The following is a 23,379-nucleotide window of genomic DNA, read 5'->3' on the forward strand; positions in this document are numbered from 1 at the left end:
GACCACGAAATAAGACGCTCGCCGGACACCAAGCCCATGAGCCGGGGGCGGTGCGAGTCGGGGCCCCGCCCCTCTGGACGGGAGCGGGAGGGGCGGGGTGAGCCCTGCAGGCCGCCTCGTGATTGGCATGCAGGCTCCCGCAGCCCGCGAGGCTACCCCTATCCAGTCTGCCGGAGCTCCAGGCTAGTGCGGATCTACAAAGTTTGTCCGCTCCGGGGCACCGTAGTAGCTTTTACCCTGGCCGAGAGGGCCCGGCTGGGCTAGGCTGGGCTCAGCGGCTGGAGCCCGGCTCAACTTAGGAGACCCCGATGGCTGCGGTGTTTCTAGTAACGCTCTACGAGTACTCGCCGCTTTTCTACATCGCGGTGGTCTTTACCTGCTTCATCGTGACCACCGGCCTGGTGTTGGGATGGTAAGTGCCCCAGGGCCAGGGGCAAGGGACGACGGGGCGGACAGCCAGGGAGTGGGGTTGCGGCGGGCAACTGGGGGCAGAGGAGCTGGGTGGCTGCTGGATTGGGGCACCTGGGGCTGCCGGAGAGCCGGTGCCGAGGACTCCGACTGGCTCCGGGAGGAAAACAAGGTGGACACCGCACCTGCATCACTGCTCCGCATCATCGTCCGGTCCCCGTCGCTGCGCGCATCTGGGGGTGGTGCTGGATTGAGGTATTTTACCCAGCTTTGTTTCTAGACGATAAAGCAACCAGTAAGGGCCAGGTCTTGGTGTTAGGATAGAGAGGTTGTACAACAGGCTTCTGTCCGGAATTGGGGCCTACTGTGTGCCCGGAGTGAACCCGTCATCCGCGGTACAGTCCACAGACGTGGACAGTAAACCGAGCTGATCGTTGTTCTGACCTGAACTGAGCACTTGGCCTCAGATCTTACAGTGTAAGTTATAACTGACTGAACTCTGTTACCGTTTGAGAATTTAATGGTTTCTACACATATTTCACACCTTTTGAAGGAATATTTAGATCGATAGAACCATAAAGACATAATTTTAGAGCTGGAAGAGACCTTAGAGATAAGTTACACTAAGGGGTAAGGGCACGTTACCTATTGGAGACAAGGAGAGTAGACTGTTAGCTCATCCCTGAGCAATTCTAGCTCAGAAATTCTAAAATTTCTCTCTTGAGGAGATGCCATTGTATCATGTTTAGGGAAGCCTTAAAAATACAGCTATTTGAAACCATCTTACAGGCCTCATCCACTGAGGAGAGAGACATGAGCTGGATTTTGAAGAATGAGTATTTTGAAAAGTAAATGGAGTTAAAGGTGTATAGTAGAGAATAGAAAGCATTTCAGAGAATACATGAGCAGAGGGTCAGAGAAGACATGCTAGCGAATAGAGCAGGCTGTGTAAAATGAGTTTAAAAATACCCTTTGAGCACATATATGTGATTAGGTTAGAGAAAGGACACAAGCCCTGGTCAATTTCTGAAAATATGCCATCTTTAAGAACTAAGTAAAGTTTTAATGTTTTCACACTGCTTTCCACCCTATCAACAGTAGATCATAAAATTCCTTGTTGGTTGGTGGGGGAAGAATAAGACCAGTTTTACACAATTTGTTATTCTTGACCCATCAGACTTTCTTGCTATTGTTCATTTCAAGAAAGTTTGTAATTGGAGTTAGGAAGATGTTGCCTAAGTGAGAAAAGCTGTCTTAACAGAGGATTTTTATTGACTATAATGTTAGTGTTATTGTCTTCAAGAGTGTAATTTTCCTCCATTAAGGAACATAAGTAACTAGTTGATAATTACATTATATCCTTAAATTTTAATTTTCAATAGCCCTAATTATTTTAAAATTAATTTTCAGTCGGCCTAATTCAACTAATTAGGTATCTCAGATGTCCGTCTTTAGTACTGGTAAGAGGAAAATGAGCGAAGACCATACTGATAATGATGGTGGCATCTGTGGGTGAAGGGTAGTTAGGAACCTCATGCTTGTGGTGGTTAAGAGACAGACTTTGGGGTCAGACAGACTTAGGCTCAAATCCTGGCTCTGCCAAATTTGGCTTGGTCTGAAAACTTAATGATTATCTAAACACTCCATTTAAGTATGACTTTTACAAGGGTGGAAACCCAGGTAATTGTAGAACTTTCAAAAGTCTGAACTAAGCACTGCTGAGGACACAAGACCATGTTAGTGCCACTCACTTCCATCCTGATTTGGGCCTAACCAGTTATCTTGAGCCTAACCCACCCATTCTCTCCATCTGGGTTAGCTTTGCCCATCTAAATAACCTTTTTACTAGTCTTTATTTGCTGCCCTAAGCCACGGCTACAGATTCATTGAGTAGAAACAATGAAAACCGTCTAGATCTCATCAAATCAACTATCTAATAGTTCTCTAGGCAGAAGGTAAACCCATTAATCCACTATGCTTTTTCACTATGCTTGTCATTTTTTTTAACCTCCCCAAATATAATTTCAGTTGGTCATCTGTTTTCTCTGTCATGGTTCTTACCTCGGTACTGCTCTGCATTTCTTTCCACTTTTCCCTTGTCCACTTGCACTGTGTGGGAATGGAGAAAGAACAGGAGCACCTGGTTGTTGGAATCCCAGTGGCAATAGCAGAGAATCATGCAACCGGCAGTATGGTATCTCTATTTAACTATGTGATGGTTTCTGTGAGCTCTAATAGCTACATTTATTAAGCTCTTGCTATTTACCAGGCACTGTGCAGAAAGGAGACCAAAATGCCATATACATCCTTTAATAGTTTCAAATAATCAGTGAACCTAACTCTGCAGCTACTCTCTGCTTCCTCTGGACTGCAGATTATTAAACTGTCATCTCTAAGCTTCATACCACCCTTATATACTCTGCTTTGTGAGCCTGGGGCAGAACCTCTAAACCACGTTTCTTCTTTTTTTTTTTTTTTTTTTTTGTGGTACGCGGGCCTCTCACTGTTGCAGCCTCTCCCGTTGCGGAGCACAGGCTCCAGACACGCAGGCTCAGCGGCCATGGCTCACGGGCCCAGCTGCTCCGCGGCATGTGAGATCTTCCCGGACCGGGGCACGAACCTGTGTCCCCTGCATCGGCAGGCGGACTCTCAGCCACTGTGCCACCAGGGAAGCCCCCGCGTTTCTTCTTTACTAGCTTGCTGCCTCAATGAGGCTTTGCCTATAGGGGAAGGGGAGTGGAAGGCTAGAGGAGGGCAAAAGGACTTGCTGCTTCCTGTTTGGTCCTTGTCCTCCTCTGTCTCACCATAGTGATGGTGCCTCACCCTGGCATTAACAGTTGGTCGCAGTTTATAGTTTTCCACTCTCTTAGAACCAGCCTCATTGTACCCCCTCAAAGATTTCAATATCCCTTACTCAGATCTGAGTCCCATGTGCATGGGGGTCTTTCCTCCAAATTTCTAAGCTGTAGTAATCCTCTTTGCTCTATTCCTTGTCCTAGGTGTGATAGTTGCTTCCCACTGTTACTACTTCTTTGAAGCTCAGTGTCCCCTTTTTGCCTTTTCAGTTCTTCAACATCTGGTTAGCAATTTTTTTACATTAAATTATCTGTTAAAATACTGGTGTGGTTTTGGTCTCTTGACTGGACTGATATATAAGAAATCGTTACTCAGAATGGGATCCTGGGTCGGGGTGGGGGGCTTCAAAGATGGGATTTGGGTTTGGTCATTTCCTTAGCTCCTTGCCAATGGGAAATAAGATTCTAGTAATCCATGGCATGTGTTGGCCTCATAATTAATCAACTTACTACCTCTGTGTGATTGAGATTAAACGATTTCTGAAGTAAGTGCCTTGGGGGACCAAGCGCCTTAACACTTACAGAAAGGAAATGACAAGCTCATGTCTTTAAACTCTCAGATCAAGTCTTAGAGAATCAAGAGTTTTTATGGTTTTATAGCACTTTACTTCATGCCACAAAGCTAAAAATTGAACACAGTTTTATTTGTGCTGGTATTAGAATTACATAGCCTTGCCAATGTCTCATTTAGGACACTGACTAGAAAAGAGTAGCTTCCTGAAACTAGGAATGGCAACATCTAAATGGGCAGAGCTGAGAATCTTGAAACCCCAGTCATTCTGAGCTTTCCTTCTTGGTGGAAGCAGCCTGCTTTCTGTGTCTGAGAAAACTAGCCTTCTCTTGCTTGAAGATCCTGTAATAACCTCTCCCAGGGCAGTTGCTTTGCAAAGGGTGTTTATACTCAAGACCTACCTCTATTACCTTTTGCCACGAGGCCCAGATCTCTTCATGTTCCTCAGGACAGGGACAAAAATCTGACCTAGTCAGAAATAGCCTAGCCTCTAAAAGAATTCCAAAAGTTTGCTAATTTATATCATTGCGAATTTGGGTAGTATGTGTGAGAATGGAGTGTAAGTAGGTTAGGCCAAGGAGGATAGACTGTAACAATAGAGCGTATGACATTTATTTATCTGGGTGTATTCTCAAAAAATTTCTAACTCTAAAGTGTTAACTCATACTTGGTTGACTGAAACTTGGACTCAGAGGTGCTCTATATTTAATAAGGTTGGACTTCCTGTTAACCGTTTGCTTCATTTTCCTGGTCTACATTCCTGCAGCACTGGCATCATCCTGGCAGTGACAGTTGGCCTGAGTAACAGCAGTTTGTTTTAGTTTACAGTTTTTCCTCATACCTAGAAACAGCCTTATTGCACTCCTTCAGAAATATGAGCACCAGCTGGCCAGCACTCCTACTGGAAAAGTCTGGGTCCAGCTCTGGGGGATTCCTTCTCCCAGCTTCTAAACTGTAATAATCCCCACTCTTCCTTTTGTTTCCTTAGCCTTCGGAGGGATAACTGCTTCTTGCTAGGGTACCTCAGTGTCCCCTTCTTGCCTTTTCAGTCCTCCAGTACTTTAATAGTTCTGTATATTAAAATCTTTGTGTCCAAATAGCTGTCTCCTGCCAACCCTTCCTGATACACTGACCTTGACTGTTTCTCATCTTACTTGTCGAATGCAGTAGGTTGTGTGTGTGTGATGAGGTACACATTCCTTCTTAGGGAAAGAATATAGCGTTATTTTGTATTTGCTTAGGGTACAAAATGTATGACCCTTCTATTGGCAAGAAATTTCTTGGAACAATCTAGAAGAAAACACAAAGCTCTTAGAAATGGCATTTCTAACCTTAAAGGGCCTTAAAATAACTTATTCTAACCCTTCTTTTTACAATTAAAGGCACAGAATTTTAGAGATTGAGTAATTTACTCGAAGTCTGTTAGCACATCAGTTTGCCCAGAAACAACCCTCCTCCTCTACCAAGGATTCCCCCAAGAATGTTTTTTATATCCTGATCCAATCTCAGTATCCAACTGGCCAAGTGAGGCCAACTTTGGGAGATTGCACAGGAGAGAAGCTTCCCCCCCATCCCCGCCCCCACCCAGATTAACAGCTGCCTGTGTGTTTTCTAATTGACTTTAGAACTCAAGGCTGAAAGGGTGATAAAAGTTGTTTACTGCTGAGCTTGACACTTTAGCCTCAAAGTAAATTTTTTTCAGGAGGGACTTGGTGAGACTCCAACAAGGCAAGGAGGTCATTTCTTCTGATTCAGCTGCTGGGTGGAAGCTTAGGAAGTGTGTGCAGGGTAGGACAGTGTACAGGCAATATGAAAAAGTGTGGACAGAATTGGAAGTCCCCAGGTTACTGCTGTGCTGGAAGTTTAAGCAGTATGAACAAGTGCTACAAACACTTTAGAAATGGGAAAAAAAACAGAATTATAGAAAATTCCAGGAGGATTAAGTATGAAATTTTAACAGTAAAGAGAATGGAAAATTCTCTTAATGGAAAAGAAAGGGGTGGGAGGCTGAGTTTATATAAAAGAGAAAGTAATGAATGTTAAGAAACATTTATTTAGTTGGTATTCTATTGCTAACAGTTGCCAAAATGACTTTGAGTGGAAAAAGATAAAAATGGAATTTGATTGAAAAGAAAATTGCTCAATTTTCTATTTTACTGTTTCTTCTAATGTCATATCAGCCATGATCTGATACACAGGGCATCAGTGTCTTTATTCACGCTTTTGACTAAAAATGTGAAAAAGGCCAGATGTAGGATGGTGGCCAGAAACACATCACAGAGTCTACTTACTAACATTTGTGTGTGTGTGTGTGGTACGCGGGCCTCTCACTGTTGTGGCCTCTCCTGTTGCAGAGCACAGGCTCCGGATGCGCAGGCTCAGCGGCCGTGGCTCACGGGCCCAGCCACTCCACAGCATGTGGGATCTTCCCGGACCGGGGCATGAACCCGTGTCCCCTGCATCGGCAGGCGGACTCTCAACCACTGCGCCACCAGGGAAGCCCCTACTTACTAACATTTTATAGAACCATTTTGCAGCACCAATTATGGATTGCTCTTTAGACAGTCTCTAGCATTTAACCTTATTCCAAATCATTTCTGCATATTGGCTTTTGAGTAATACATTAAAGATAGAAATGTTGGTCCACATCAAATAGGTTTAAACTGTGAAAGTTGTGGATTTTTGTGCAAAAGAGCAAGTTCACGATGGGTCAGGTATGTGAAAAGGTTTAGGGTTATTCTAGGCTGAAAGCTCAACGTGAGTCATCAGTGTGTCAGCTGACATGATCTTAGACTACATTAAGTGTGATGTTTAGGACAAGAGGTGTGGTCAGGCTAGGATGTCACTGCTACACAGTGAACTCTATCCCCCTCACCCCCTGTTTTCCCTTCAAAGCATGAGGATATCAAGGGAGCAAGGCTGGCAAAGTCAAATAAAGACCCAGAGCCTTGACTGAGTGCTGGCTGCACTAGCCATGCTTGGCTGACTCCTCTAAGAGAACAAGAATACAAAAATGTCTGAGATGGTAATTCAGAAGTGTAGCGGTGTTAGGCCATAATTCACATAAGGCAGTAATGAAAAGCCAAAGAGCAAAAACATTAACCTTAAAGGAAAAGGTTAATAACTTTTGTGTTAAAATTAAGAACCGTGTTCATCAAAAGATACCATTATGGGACTTCCCTGGTGGTGCAGTGGTTAAGAATCTGCCTGCCAATGCAGGGGACATGGGTTCGAGCCCTGGTCCGGGAAGATCCCACATGCCTCGGAGCAACTGAGCCCGTGTGCCACAACTACTGAGCCTATGCTCTAGAGCCTGCAAGCCACAACTACTGAGCCCTCATGCCACAACTACTGAAGCCCGTGTGCCTAGAGCCCATGCTCCGAAACAAAGAGAAGCCCGTGCACTGCAGCGAAGACCGAACACAGCCAAAAATAAATCACACAAAAAAAGCATTCTCCATTTATGTAAAAAAACAAACAAACAAAAAAACCCCATACTATTATGTATGTGAAAAGGCAAGGTGTAGAAGAGCTGAACATATATCCAATAAAGGGCTTGTATTCAGAACATATAAAGAATTTTCTATAAATAAGAAAAGTAGACCAGTAGAAAAACAGGGAAGGGATTTCAAAGGGCTTTCACAAAAGAGGATATCCAAGTAGCAATAAACATAAAAAGTGCTCAACCTCATTAGTATTCAGGAAAGTAGAAATTAGAACCATAATGCAGTGCCACCACACACCTACCAGGATGGCTAATAATGTTTTGACAAGGATATGGAGCAAGGGGAACCCTCATTCATTGCTGGTGGAGTGTAAATTGATACTACCACATAGAGCAGTTGTTAAGATTATCCACCAAAGTTGAAGAAGCACAGACCTTATGGCCGAGAAATTCCATTCCTAACAGAAATGCATGTACATGTATGTGTGCTGAGAGCCTCTTATGAAAATGTTCATATAAACATTATTCATAATGGCCAAGATGTGAGGACAACTTAAATGTCCATTAAGAGTAGAATGAGTAAGCAGATTATGGCACGTTTGTACAATAGAATACTATACAGCCACAAAAATGCTCTAAGTATAGATACAAGAATGAATCTTCAACATAATGTGATAAAATAGGAAATAAAAGTATACACAGCATGCTTCCACTTATATGAAAGTTCAAAAGCAGGTAAATTATAATAATTTAAATTATAAATTATAGTAAATTATATAATTATATACTAAATTATAGTAATTGAAATCAAGATAGAAAAGGAAAGGGTAGTACGTGGGAGGTGACACAAGGAGACTTTCTGAGGATATTATTTTGGTTCTTAACCTGAATAACAATTATTTTGTTATTCAGAAAAGTACTTTGTGTGCTTTTTTATATGTATGTTATCCTTCACAGTAAAAAGGTTATATAATATAAAAAGGCCAAAGATTGAGCAAGATTCGTAACAACAACTTTAAAAGATGTTAAATCAAGGACCTTAGGATATTAGAAAATGTAGACCCAAGATTAAGCATGAAGCAGAGAAATTAAAAATCGAGAGAGAGGAATTTCTTTTAATAATAGATGTGCTTTGCCAACTGTTGATGTGATGCTGGGCCAAGCAGTGTTGGATAAGCACGCTTAAAGAGAAGCAGCACTGCACGTGTCAAATTATTTGTTTCACTCTGAGGTGTATCCAAAGCCACAGAGCAGATATGGTATATCCTCCTACAATATTGATTTTATGTAAGGATTTGGAGAAATAATATTTTTATGTTAAAACAAAATAATTATGGAGTATAAAAAGCATTTTACAAAGGAATTTTATGCTCACAATGGACTGCTTCCAGATATTTCCCCAAAGCCTTGCCTTTTGTGGTTTCTGGCTTCTGTACCTTAAAGCAGCAGTCCCCAACCTTTTTGGCACCAGGGACGGGTTTTGTGGAAGACAGTTTTTCCACGGACGGGGAGGGGTGGGGTGATGGCTCAGGCGGTAATGTGAGCGATGGGGAGCGGCAGATGAAGCTTCTTTCGCTCACCTGCAGCTCACCTCCTGCTGTGTGGCCCAGTTCCTAACAGGCCTCTGACCGGTACCAGGGGTTGGGGACCCCTGCCTTAAAGGATTCTTAAATTGAAATTTTTAGGTACAACATTATAAAGTACCTGAAATACAGTACTTGGACCTACAGTAGAAATGAACACCATGAGATCTAACTTCTAGCTTTTACTGCTGGTACTGTGGGTATAAAGAGTAAGGCAGTATGGGTAAAGAAAGAAAAGGGTGGGGCGAGGTAGGGAGAATTAAATAATGAGGAAAGGGCCAGGGAATATAATGAGGAGTATGCATAGAGTGGTGTTTTTTTCTTTGCTTTTTTTCACTCCAAGGGACGAAGGAAAGAAAGGGAAGGTGTTATGGCTGTAACAGGAAGGTTATATCTTTTGTCCTACCGCTCTGTATGCCTGACTTGACCTCTAAAGGGCACTGGGGCAATGGTGAGCAGTGGAGACAAAAGCTGTGGGGTAATTGATTCTGAGAATCAAAGAGGAGAAGTTACTGGATTTCTGTTTTCTCTCTTCCAACCCCTAAATCCACTCCATCATCATTATCATTGTAAGCACTTACATAGTGCCAAGCCCTGTTATAGACATTTACAGGTGGGGAAACAGTTACATAGAGGTTGAGTGATTGCTTAAGGATACATGGCTATTAAGTATCTTGTTTCTGACTTTAGGAAGAAAGCAGTTTTTAATTAAGTGTGATGTTAGCTATACTTTTTTTTTTATTGCCTCTATCAGGTTGAGTAAGTTCTTTTTTTACATTCCTAGTTTGCCAACAGTTTTTATCAGGACTAGACATTGGATTTTAGCAAGCAGTTTTTCTGCATGTAGTGAGAAGATTGTATGGTTTTTCTTTTTTAGTTTGTTAATATGGTGAATTACATTACGTTTTTAATGTAATGTTAAGCCAGCCTTGCATTCCCGAGATAAACTTTGCTGGGTCTTGACATACCTTTATATACTTTATATACTGTTGGATTTAATTTGCCAAAATTTTGTTAAGAATTTTTACACTTATGTTCCTGAGTGGTATTGTAATTTTCTTGTATTGTCTCTTCCTCTCCGCTGCAGACTTCAGTCACATGTATGTTAGACTGCTTGAACTTCTCAGCTCACTGATGTTTTGGTTTTTTGTGCAGCCTTTTTTTCCTTTGTGTTTCATATTGGATACTTTCTGCTGCTATGTCTTCAAATTTACTAATCTTTTGTTCTGTAATATCTAACCTGCTGCTAATCCCATCCAGTGTATTTTTCACCCAAAACATTGTATTTTTCATCTTCAGAAATGGATTGGGATCTTTCTTATATCATCCATGTCTCTATATTATATGCTTGATCTTTACTTATTTTCTTGACATATGGAAGATAGTTATAAAAATTATTTTGATATCCTTATCTACTAATTCTAGTATCTGTACCATTTCCCTGCCCATTATGGGTTATATTTTCCTGATTCTTTGCATGCCTGTTAATTTTTTATTGGATGCTAAACATTGTGAATTTTACCTTATTGGGTGCTGGATGTTTTTGTATTCATACAAATATTCCTGAACTTTGTTTTGGGATTCAGTTAACTTACCTGGAATGCTTTGATCTGTTAGAGGCTTGCTTTTCAGCTTTTTAAAGCAGGAACAGAACAGCCTTATCCAACTGTTCTATAAAATTAAAATCATTTAGAGTGAAATTTTATTTCATTTGTTAATTTTATTGGCTTTCTCTTGGCATTAGATTTATTCGTGTGTTTTGAAATTTTAGTTTGCAACCTAAATTTTAGTGAAAGTCCCCTGCCCCCCTCCTTTGTCCTCATCCTTGCTGTTAAACCAGATTTCTAGACCCCCTCATCAGGGAGTAGGTCTTATAATGAAAGTTCTGTCCCATATTGATATAAGCCTAACCCAGCTCCTGGATTCAAGTTGTGAACCTGGCTCTGGCCCTTGTCTTGAGTGGACAACCTGTAAGGCCTCTTACCGTGTGAAGGCTTAGTTGCCACTGCCTGCTGCCAGACTCAGAACCCATCAAACCATGGCATCAGCCTTACTCATTACTTTGTATTTCTTTTCCTTTTCAGATCCATAAAGATTTGTCTTTTAACCCAGCTGTCTCTTTTTTTTTTGCGGTACGTGGGCCTTTCACTGTTGTGGCCTCTCCCTTTGCAGAGTACAGGCTCCAGACACGCAGGCTCAGCGGCCATGGCTCACGGGCCCAGCCGCTCCGTGGCATGTGGGGTCTTCCCGGACCGGGGCACGAACCCGTGTCCCCTGCATTGGCAGGCGGACTCTCAACCACTGCGCCACCAGGGAAGCCCAGCTGTCTCTTTTTTATTACAATTTATTATTAAAATTTTCAAACATACAGAAAACTTAAAAGAATTACATAGTGTACACACATATGCCCATCACTTAAGTTCTACAATCAACATTTCACTATAATGTCTTTATTACATATCTGTCCATCCATCCATTCCTCTATCTACCCATCAATCCATGTTAATTTCTTGATTACTTTGAAGTAAGTTATACTCTTTATCCATAAGTACTAAAGCATTGCATATTTTTAGCTAGAGTTGATTATTTGTTTTTCTTTGTAGTTGTTTTTTTTTCTTTTGAAGTAAGTTTTATAGAAAGTGAAATGTACAAATCTTAAGTGTTACCAACACATCATCTATACAACTCAAACCTCAGTCAAGGTAAGAACATTACCATCACCAGAGAAAGTTTCTTTGTGCCCTTTCCCAGTCAAGCCATACTCCTGCACCCCTAGAAGAACCATTGTTCTGTATTTTATTTCTACCATAAATTAGTTTTGCTTGCTCTAGAATTTCCTATTGTGGAGTCATAGAGCATTTACTCTTCTATGTAAGGCTTCTTTTGCACAGTATGTTGTTTTTGAGATTTAGCCATGTGGTTGTGGTAATAATTTACTCCTTCTCATTGCTGAGCAGTACTATTGCTTTGTTTAAACACACCTGCTGTTTGTTTACTCATTTCAGTGTGGTCCTTCTGATTTCTCTTTTTATTTTTTTTTTCATCTATCACTGCTAAGTGTGTGGAGAGAAAAGAGTCCATTAAAGTATGGATCTAACTGTGCTATCTTAACCTAAAGTCCCCTGGTTTAACTAATGTGTTTTCATTTTGAGTTGTTTTGTTTAAACTGAGTAAACTCAGCTGCTTTCTACTTTTATAAGGAATTGAGTTTATCCCTTCCATTTTCCCTCTAAGTCTGTTCATTATCACATTTTTACATGAAATTTAAAAGTAGAGAATATGTTATATTAATGAAGGGCTATATTTGGTGTTTAAAAGTTCTCTTGTCCCATAAATAATATCAAATAGTCTGCACATTAAATATGTATTTGCTTTTCATTTCATTTAAAAAATTCAATAATTCTATCTTTTTGCAACTGTATTAGGTTCATTTTATCTATAATCATGGCATTCCTTTGTAATCAACAATAATTAACAGTAGAACTCTCTGTTTTCAAGAGTATGTTGATTCAGCCAGCCAAACAATATATTGCAATTCTATGGGACCTCTAATATCTCTTAGTTTTGGATTAATTCTGCAATATAATATAAAATTTTGAGTAACTGAATCTATTTTTCTGATACTTATATTAAGAGGAATAACTAATAAAGCACAACATTCTTTACATATACAGTTTCAATATTTATTAAAATTATGTCTTATTTTATTTTTACCTTTCTTCAGGTTTGGTTGGGATGTTCCAGTAATTCTGAGAAATTCGGAAGAGACCCAGTTCAATGCAAGAGTTTTCAAAAAGCAAATGAGACAAGTCAAGAATCCTTTTGGCTTAGAGATCACCAATCCATCTTCAGCTTCAATTACAAGTTGGTCGCTATTTTCCAAAGATTTTTCTCTCTTTCTAACCCTTTAATTAGCCCTTTAATTTTCTTTCTCTACTGCTTAGCCCTTTAAATTTCTTTCTCTACTGCTTTCTCTTCCTCAGACTTAACAAACATTTATTGAGCCCCTATTCTGTTCCAGAAGCTATGCTACATACCAGAGATACAAAGACTAATCATTCACAAACCTTGCTCCTAAGGAGCTTATCAACTAGTAAACAGAGGCATTTGTATGAGAAAAATAAAGTATCACAGGTGTTAATAAGAGAAGTCTGTTAGGACACTGTGCCATTTTCATTGTTCTTCAGTGCAGTGAGAAAAGTAAGGCAGTGTAGTATAAATATAGCTAATGTAAGGTTGCTACCCTTCTGAAGAACAGCCATCTTTTCATCTGAAATTATGGTATTTTGGTATTAAATGGTAATAATAAATGGTGGTTGTTTATTTCTGTATTTGGGGAAATAAATTGTCTGCAAGATTATCTAGGAACCACTGGAGTAAAAGAAAGAAGGAAAAGGGTTAAGTTTGGGGAAGCATATACGGGAAAAGCTTCGTAAAGAGGAGCGTGCTATGTGTGTCTCTCTCTGGCTTATTTTTCTCCCCCCCCCACCTTTTTTTTTTGGTGAGTAGAGTTTTGAGATAAGTAGGTGTTTATCTTTTGGGATTGGGAGAAATTCTAGGTAGAGAGAGAAGCACGAGCACAGCAATGAGATAAACAGAATAATACATTAGAGAAACAATAAGTAGTTTGTTATGTATAAAACATAGGGTGGGACAGGTAAGAGAGAAGAGTCAAGGAAAATTCAAGTTCTTTGCGTGGGTCCTCCATAGACAGATCCTATTGCCAAGGTAAGGAGTGCAGGAGGAACAACAGGTTTTGGAAGAAAGGTAATGAATTCAGTTTTGAAATTGTGGACTTTGAAATGCTTCTGTGACAGTTAAGTAGAGATATAGAGTAGGCAGTTCTCCACACAGTTCTGTAGCTCTACAAGGATTTCTGGGCTAAGACCCTATCATTTTTCACACTTGCTCACATTTCTGGTACCTTCTAAACAAACAACCCCAAACTTCTTCAACTTGTCATCTTATTATAGCCACTGTCCTCTTTCTCTTCCTCCCTTTGCAGCCAGGCTTCTTAAAAGTGGTTTGCGTTTGCCTTCTCCTCTTAGCTCGTTCCCTTTTATGCCTCAGATGATTGCAGTCTGATTTTTGCCTGTATCCGTGTACTGAGATGGCCTTCTCCAAGGTCACTAATTACCACTTCAGCCCCCACCTCTGGTCCCCCAAGTCGTAAAATCCAGGGGACGCATTTCCGGCCTGAGTTAGTGCTCTCTCTGCAGTGTTTAGCAGGGTTGGCCAGGCCTTCCTTCTTGACATCCTCTTGCTTGGCCCCTGTGACCTTCTTGTCTAGTCATCTTCCAGCCTCTAACTTCTAGAATCAGTTGTCATCAGTGTACATAGTCAACAGGGGTTATCAACCTTAAGTATATCTTTTTTTTAAATTAATTAATTTATTTGTTTTTTATTTTTGGCCGCGTTGGGTCTTCATTGCTGTGAGGGGGCTTTCTCTAGTTGCAGTGAGTGGAGGCTGCTCTTCGTTGTGGTGCACGGGCTTCTCATTGCCGTGGCTTCTCTTGCTGTGGAGCATGGGCTCTAGGCCTGCAGGCTTCAGAGTTGTGACACGCGGGCTCAGTAGTTGTGGCTCGCGGGCTCTAGAGCGCAGGCTCAGTAGTTGTGGCACATGGGCTTAGTTGCTCCGCGGCATACGGGATCTTCCCAGACCAGGGCTTGAACCCGTGTCCCCTGCATTGGCGGGCGGATTCTTAACCACTGTGCCACCAGGGAAGTCCAACCTTAAGTAAATCTTGATTTATGTCGAAAAAGTACAAAATTTCTTTTTCTTATTCCTTACCTATAAATATTGTATGATTACCCTATGACTTAAAGGGAACTAAGGACCTCTTTTCCCCCTCATGGTGGATAAGTGGTTCATTCTGACATTTTGCACTTAGGAATAACAAATTTCAAGATAAGACAGAGAAAACTAACTTGTTTAGAAAACATGCCTGATTAAGATGTGCAGAACTGTGGTGGTTTCCTGATCGCTAACCTCTATGGACACGTACTTAGACCTGATATAATGTCACATCTGGCTCTTGAGCAGGACTGCCAATAAAAAAAATCCACCAGCACAAAGCTGTCCTTCCTGCAGCACAGTTCCACAAGCCTGGAAACACTGAAAAAGAAGAACTGTTACATCATGAGCAAACAAATCCAGGACACTTGTGAGCTAGAATGTGTGAGGAAATCCATCAGTCTGTCTTTCATGCAGAAAAAGTCTCAAATAGAGCCCACCCTGTAAATGTTAGAAGCAAATGAAAAGATACCCAGTAAGTAGAAGACCTCTCTGCTATGTCCAACACACTAGATGCTAACAGTAGCATTACTGAAGTATGTGAAAAAAATTTTAAGTGTGCAGACTTGTAGCTTACTGAAGTATTTTAATTTTTCAAATACTAATGCATATCATTCTTTTTTAAAAAAATTGTTTATTTGATTTATTTATTTTTGGCTGTGTTGGGTCTTCGTTGCTGCGCGCCGGCTTTATCTCGTTGCGGCGAGCGGGGGCTACTATTTGTTGTGGTGCGCGGGCTTCTCGTTGTGGTGGCTTCTTCTGTTGCGGAGCACGGGCTCTAAGCGTGAGGGCTTCAGTAGTTGCAGCACGCGGGCTCAGTAGTTGTGGCTTGTGGCTTAGTTGCTCCGCAGCATGTGGGATCTTCCCAGACCAGGGATTGAACCCGTGTCTCCTGCATTGGCAGGCAGATTCTTAACCACTACGGCACCATGGAAGTCCCTCTTTTTTTAATTGAAGTATAGTTGATTTACCATGTTGTATTAATTACTGCTGTACAGCAAGGTGATTCAGTTATACATATATATATACATTATTAAAAATATTTTTTTCCATTATGGTTTATCATAGGATATTGAATATAGTTCTCTGTGCTACACAGTAGGTTTATCCATTCCATGTATAAAAGCTTACATCTGGGGCTTCCCTGGTGGCGCAGTGGTTGAGAGTCTGCCTGCTGATGCAGGGGACATAGGTTCGTGCCCCAGTCTGGGAGGATCCCACATGCCGCGGAGTGGCTGGGCCCGTGAGCCATGGCCGTTGGGCCTGCGCGTCCGGAGCCTGTGCTCCACAACGGGAGAGGCCGCAACAGTGAGAGGCCCACATACCGCAAAAAAAAAAGCTTACGTCTGCTAACCGCAACCTCCCACTCCATCCCTCCCCCAACCCCCTCCCCCTTGGCAATCACCAGTCTGTTTTCTATGTCCGTGATTCTGTTTCTGTTTCATTGATAGGTTTATTTGTGTCATATTTTAGATTCCACATATAAGTGATATCATATGGTATTTGTCTTTCTCTTTCTGACTTACTTCACTTAGTATCATAATCTCTAGGTCCATCCATGTTGCTGCAAATGGCATTATTTCGTTCTTTGTTATGGCTGAGTAGTATTCCGTCGTATATATGTACATCTTCTTTATCCAGTCATCTGTTGATGGACATTTAGGTTGTTTCCATGTCTTAGCTATGGTGAATAGTGCTGCTGTGAACATAAGGGTGCATGTATCTTTTTGAATTATAGGTTTGTCTGGATATATGCCCAGGAGTGGGATTGCTGGATCATATGGTAATTCTGTTTTTAGTTTTCTGAGGAACCTCCATACTGTTTTCCATGGTGCTTGCAGCAACTTACATTTCCACCAACAGTGTAAGAGGGTTCCCTTTTCTCCACACCCTCTCTAGCATTTTTTAATGATGCCCATTCTGACTGGTGTGAGGTGATACCTCATTGTAGTTTTGCAATGCATGTCATTCTTAATCTATCTTCTGTGGGGAAATAAGAAGGTTTTGCTGGGAATTATACTCAGTAGAATAAAATTCATTTGTTTAAACTGTGGAATGGCGGATGTTATTAAAGGTGTCTAACCAGAACATTGAAATAATATTCTGAGCAATAATTGTGAGATTGTAAAAGGTTATTTCATTTGATGTGTAGATAGGTAGTTTAAAAATGCAAGTCTTTATTTTCGCTGCTGTACCTAAGATGCCTGGCATATAGAGGATGAAGGGTGAACATCTGGAGACCTGATTTACTTGAAAATAAAGCAGAGAATCAGTTTTAATCTTAGTTGTTTAGCTCTGTTTACTAGGCGTGGGTTGTTGGGATTGCTTTGTTGTTATTTAATGTATGTGGGTTTATGATGCTTCCATGTCCCCAGGGTAGAAGCTTTAATGACATTAAAAGTAAGTACTCAGGGACTTCCCTGTTGGCTCAGTGGTTAAGAGTCCACCTGCCATTAGCCTGACACTTGGTATTTTTTTTGTCTATAATTGAGTAATTAAGAGACTGAGAAGCTGAGCAGAAAACAGTAGCTGAGAGGCTGAGAAGTTAAACAGAGCTTTTGAAATTTCTTAGGACAGGTGGAACCAAAATACTGAGTCCCATTCTTCCAAAGAATAGAGAATTTGACAAGTATCAGATGATTTTTGTTAGGGCTTTCTGAAAAACTATACTTCAGGAATAATGATGAAAAAGAGCATTACACACACACACACACACACACACACACACACACACACACAAACACACCCATTAGTTCCAGAAGGAAAGCTGAGAGAGAATGTTGTAAAAGTAATACAGTAACCAAGAATTTTCCAAAACAGATAAAGGATCTGATGCCACAGACTCAAGAAACACTACAAACCCCAAGTAGAATAAACACAAAGAAAATCATTATAAGCATATCATAATAAAAGAGCTGAAAAACAAAAACAAAAAACAAAACAAGAAAAAGAAAAAAAAATCTGCCTGCCAATGCAGGGGACACAGGTTCGAGCCCTGGTCTGGGAAGATCTAACATGGCATGGAGCACCTAAGCCCGTGCACCACAACTACTGAGCCTGTGCTCTAGAGCCCGCAGGCCACAACTACTGAGCCCATGTGCCACAACTACTGAAGCCCGCGTGCCTAGAGCCCGTGCTCTGCAACAAGAGAAGCCACTGCAGTGAGAAGCCCGCGCACTGCAGTGAAGACTAGCCCCTGCTCACCACAACTAGAGAAAGCCTGTGCACAGCAACAAATACCCCACACAGCCAAATAAATAAATAAAATAAATAAATTTATTTTTAAAAAAAAGTAAGTACTCAGGATATATTAGTTGAGTTGAATTGACTTAAAGGGAACTAAGGACCTTTTTTTTTCCCCCAGTGGTGGATAAGGGGTTCATTCTGACATTTTGCACTTAGGAAGAACAAATTTCAAGATAGGACAGAGGAAACTAACTTGTTTAGAAAACATTCCTGATTAAAATGTGCAGAACCATGGTGGTTCAGGAATTCTGCTGTCCTTTTGTAAACAGCTGCCTTGTGCAAGATGACACACATAGCATTTTTGGAGGAATTTGTGAACCTCTCTTCCCTACAACCTAAAATTTTCAGCTCCCAGTACTCGCTCTGGTTTTATTATCCTCATGCATGATCTCCTTGTATACAGTTCTTCTTTCTCAGGGCTTCTTCTTCAAGGTTTGTGGCTTTTCTGCCCTAGGGTTTCTCCTTTTTTAATGGCTCAACTCATTTGACTGTAGTCCTTTTTTTCCCCAGTTTTTTGCAAGGCTATCTCTTGTGCTGTGCTTTACTTGGCTGTTACAGCTAGGCACATAAGGGCAGGTTGAGAGAAATCACATCCATGCTGCCTCGCCTAATTTGGCTTCTGAATTTTCTGGTTTATGGCTGTGTCCCAGTTTTGTTAATGATCTGTTATTGATCTGTTAGATCAACAGATCTAAGATGGCATTGTGTCCACACTGAATTATAGAAGATTAAGAAAATGTAAGAATGGGAATTCTATTTGCACAGAAGTGGGAAGAACTAAAGGGAGACATTCTCTTGTCAGTCTATTAATAGAAAAGTTTATGAAAGATTGTAGGGAGTAGAATTTTATAGATTCTGTAGTTCTTTTTGTTAACTTATTAATTTCAGAGACATATTATGTTAAAGTATGAGTAATATCCAGTGGTGAGTAGACTCTGACACTCCCTATTGTAGTTAGATGTACAAAGTCTGTACACAAGTCTTGTATGCAGCTCTGAATTGCTGGAACTCTGATTCTTTTTACAAAGCAAACACACTGGGTAGGTTTCTATGTTCTGTAAGTTGAGTTTTTTTAATGTTTATCCTTCCATTGTTCTTTTTTTAGTGTAAGTAAACCCATATATATAGATATTCTCTCCTGTGAGATAAACAGTAACATACTATATATACCTCCCTCCACCTTGCTTTTTTCATTTAACAATATATTCTGAAGATTGTTCCATGATAGTACATGCAGATATTTTGATATGGCTCAATTCTTTTTTAAGAGTTACAGTACTTCATTATAAAGTATTCCAGAATGGCCATCATCAAAAACTCTACAAACAGTAAATGCTGGAGAGGGTGTGGAGAAAAGGGAACCCTCTTTCACTGTTGGTGGGAATGTAAATTGATACAACCACTATGGAGAACAGTACGGAGGTTCCTTAAAAAACTAAAAATAGAACTACCATACGACGCAGCAATCCCACTACTGGGCATATACCCTGAGAAAACCACAATTCAAAAAGAGTCATGTACCACAAAACTAAAAGTAGAACTACCATACAACGCAGCAATCCCACTACTGGGCATATACCCTGAGAAAACCATAATTCAAAAAGAGTCATGTACCACAATGTTCATTGCAGCACTATTTACAGTAGCCAGGACATGGAAGCAACCTAAGTGTCCATTGACAGATGAATGGATAAAGAAGATGTGGTACATATATACAATGGAATATTACTCAGCCATAAAAAGAAATGAAATTGAGTTATTTGTAGTGAGGTGGATGGACCTAGAGACTGTCATACAGAGTGAAATAAGTCAGAAAGAGAAAAACAAATACCATATGCTAACACATATATACGGAATCTAAAAAAAAAAAAGTGGTTCTGAAGAACCTAGGAGCAGGACAGGAATAAAGACGCAGACATAGAGAATGGACTTGAGGACACAGGGCGGGGCAAGGGTAAGCTGGGACGAAGTGAGAGCGTAGCATGGACAGATATATACTACCAAATGTAAAATAGATAGCTATTGGGAAGCAGCTGCATAGCACAGGGAGATCAGCTCCATGCTTTGTGACCACCTAGAGGGGTGGGATAGGGAGGGTGGGAGGGAGATGCAAGAGGGAGGAGATATGCAGATATATGTATATGTATAGCTGATTCACTTTGTTATAAAGCAGAAACTAACACACCATTGTAAAGCAGTTATTCTCCAATAAAGATGTTAAAAAAAAGTATTCCATATTTTATTCATTTAATCCCTTATTGATAGATATTTGGGTGGGTTCCAGCATTTTGATATAACTAGTGCTTAAACATAGATCTTTTCACATTTTTTTGCATTTTTGCCGGTAATACAATAATATTAAGAAATCATTTTCTGGGTTCCTTTTTTTTTCTTTTTCTACTTTTTTTTATATGCCTTTTATATTTTTTCCTGTCCTATCTACTTCCAACTTTTTTTCCTTGCCTCATGTTTTGTGGTTCTTTAGTGACATAGAAGAAAGTATGTGTGATTTTAATATATATTTATACATATACATATATATATAAAATTTGTATTAATAGAGTGTTCCTCTTCAGCTATTCAGTAGTTAGTTAATCAAGAAAAATAGCTAACTGAATTTTCTATTCTTGAATTAATACCTGATGTTGGGCATTATTTAAAAATTTGAAATCAAATTCTGTTCCAATTACCTATGTGAAATTCCTGCCAATTAAAATTTTTGCTTAACAATGGTTAGAAATTGCTCTGTGTTGCTGCTACTGTACATGTTCAGAATCTGAGACTCTGTACATACTACTGAATAATGAGAAGAAAAGTGAAAAGCTCAATTTTTCGTGTCCTGTAGAGCAGCGGTCCCCAACCTTTTTGGCACCAGGGACCTGTTTCATGGAAGAAGATTTTTCCACAGGGCAGGGTTGGGGGGATGGCTCAGGCGGTAACGCGAGCAATGGGGAGCCGCAGATGAAGCTTCTGTCTCGCCTGCTGCTCATCTCCGGCTGTGCGGCCTGGTTCCTAACGGGCTACGGCGGACCGCTGCCGGTCTGCGGCCCGGGGTTGGGGACCCCTGCTGTAGAGCATCTGCTTGTGTTTGTGTATCTCCTTCCAACTCATACTCTTGATCACCTTTTAAAAAATACATAATGTATCAATAAAAATTCCTATTTGCAAACAACAGAAATGACTCCAAGGGCATTGAGTAGCTTACAGAATTGCCAGTAGGTTTGGAGAGCCAGAATCAGAGACCAAGGCTGTTCAGCCAGAAACAGTGACCAAAACCATGGGATGCCCTTTTGCTCTGGTAAGTATGCCATGGTCACTGAGCACTAGATGTTGCAGCTTGCACTGCCAGCAGTATGAGACATTGGATGCTGCTGCCCTTGAACTTAATATTGCTACAACTGCAATGAGCAAGGGAAAAAATCATATAGGTGGCACATAGTAAGTCCTATGTAAGTGTTAGGTAAATAGGCAAAACTATATAAGATAATTTGAATGTCTACTTATAACTTACATATCCACTTAATCAGGTTTACTTAAATTGTAATATATTTTATTATGCTGAAAGCAAACAAACGAATGAGGGCATCACTATTAAACCCTCCATGTTTTGGCATCTCCACTCTTTCCTTAGGATATTTTGCATATTACATGGGATATTAACTGTGTGACAAGAGTATATCAGTGTTGTCAATGAGTATGTTAAAGTTAGTAACGCTCAATTTCTTTTTAAAATTTTTCCTGCTCCACTGATCATCTTCTGGACCACATGGGTTGTATGCATCCACTTTTAGAGGCAGCTCTATTACTTCTTGTAGTTAGGATTATATACACTATTAAGAGTGGTAGGTTATCAATAGTGAACTGTATTTCAGTTTTTTTAATTTATGTGGGAAGAGTCTTGAAGTCATCAAAAAAATCTTTATAACTTCCAAGAATAAATATAAAATAATGTAAATTAGAGTTTACTGACAGCGCTTCAAAATTGTGTAGACACTGAAGTTTGTATATCTTTTGTTTTAGAGACCATTTCCTTCATTTATAGGCACATACCCTTTAATGAGTTCCTTTAACTGCCATCAGCCTGGCCAGCATCCAAAAGGAAACTTTTGTTACTGGCTATGTATAATTGTAGTAGAAATAGCATTAGGTAATTTTCTTCTCTTTGTCTCGTTTGTTTTCCACAGCTGGCATAACTTTGACAACAGATTGCCTTGAAGATAGCCTCCTTACTTGCTACTGGGGGTGCAGTGTTCAAAAATTATATGAAGCTCTGCAGAAGCACTTTTATTGCTTCCGAATAAACACTCCTCAAGCATTAGAAGATGCTCTGTATAGTGAATATCTCTATCAAGAGCAGTATTTGTATCCTTTTATCTGATATATCCATTAGCACATGAAAATTTTAGACATTAGACTTTTTATGGATAAAATAGTGTTGCTAAGTTATTATACCCTTTGGTATATTGTTGTATTTTTGCTTATAGTGGCAATTTCTCTTTACATCTTCAAAAAGAATTAAAAAGGACAGCAAAGAAGAAATATATTGCCAGTTACCAAAAGATACTAAAATTGAAGACTTTGGTACAGTGCCCAGATCTCGCTATCCATTGGTAGCGCTGTTGACCCTAGCTGATGAAGATAACCGAGAAATTTATGACATTGTAAGTAATTTTAAAATTCTGGAAACATTAACTTTTAAGTGATTTGGATGATGGCTCTTAATTATTTGGTGAAATAGAAAAGTTTATTTTAATTTCTAAGGATATACATTTGGCCTGGACACATTTTTTTTTGGAAAATGAATACATGGGAAGAAGTACACTTGTATGCGTTTTATATGTGTAATGCTCCTTCAGAGCATGACTTGTTTTTTTCCATATGGATTGCAAGAATATGATTTTATTTAGAAAATGAAAGATAGAATTGAATTACATTAATTTCATCATCCTATATTCTGTCATTTTTGCCACATAGAAAAAGGTCTGTTAGGAAGCATATTTATTTCTAGCATTTTTAGCACTGAATAAATAAGCATTGTAATGATCTGAAGGGCTTGGTTTTAAGACAGTATCCACTCTTTTCTTTGCATGCTTGCAGTCATCTTGTTTCCATCATAGCCCCTGCTGCACCTACATCTTATATGTGTTTGGTCCCTATATTTTCAGTAATTATTGTAATCTCCTTTTCTCATTATGTGCTAATTATTTCTTTAGTCTGGTAGTTTATCCCAATTAGGAAGATAAAAGCATGTTAGAGGTCTAAAAGGTCCTGAACCTGACATTCCTATAAGTATGGTAGAAGCTTGTACGTGAAATAAACTTTTGGTGAAATCCTATCATGATAAGAATGGCTTTATACACAATTTACTACTTTTCTGAAGTGCATGAAATAGATATGTTGATGAATAAAGATATGGTAACATTTTTATGACACTTTGTAATATACAAAGTACATTCGCTACCATTAACATATTTATTCCTTCCAACAACTTTGTGTGTTAGGGCATCTGTCTTATAGACACTGAAAGAGACTAAAGA

General features: G+C 39.9%; 1 protein-coding gene across 1 annotated transcript in view; it reads left to right on the top strand.

The window, feature by feature from the left end:
• Window positions 1-308: 308 nt before the first annotated feature.
• The window catches only part of CGRRF1 (cell growth regulator with ring finger domain 1), a gene marked incomplete at its 5' end in the record, with an annotated part of 29,030 nt that continues 5,959 nt past the window's right edge, over window positions 309-23,379 (top strand). Inside the window, 4 exons of the mRNA XM_079701046.1 lie at window positions 309-412; window positions 12,527-12,666; window positions 22,027-22,204; window positions 22,356-22,503. Coding sequence (XP_079557172.1) covers window positions 309-412; window positions 12,527-12,666; window positions 22,027-22,204; window positions 22,356-22,503 — 570 coding nt within the window. The remainder of the gene's footprint in view (window positions 413-12,526; window positions 12,667-22,026; window positions 22,205-22,355; window positions 22,504-23,379) is intronic.

This window comes from Hyperoodon ampullatus (genome assembly GCF_949752795.1).
Source record: "Hyperoodon ampullatus genome assembly, chromosome: 3".
Lineage (NCBI taxonomy): Eukaryota > Metazoa > Chordata > Mammalia > Artiodactyla > Ziphiidae > Hyperoodon > Hyperoodon ampullatus.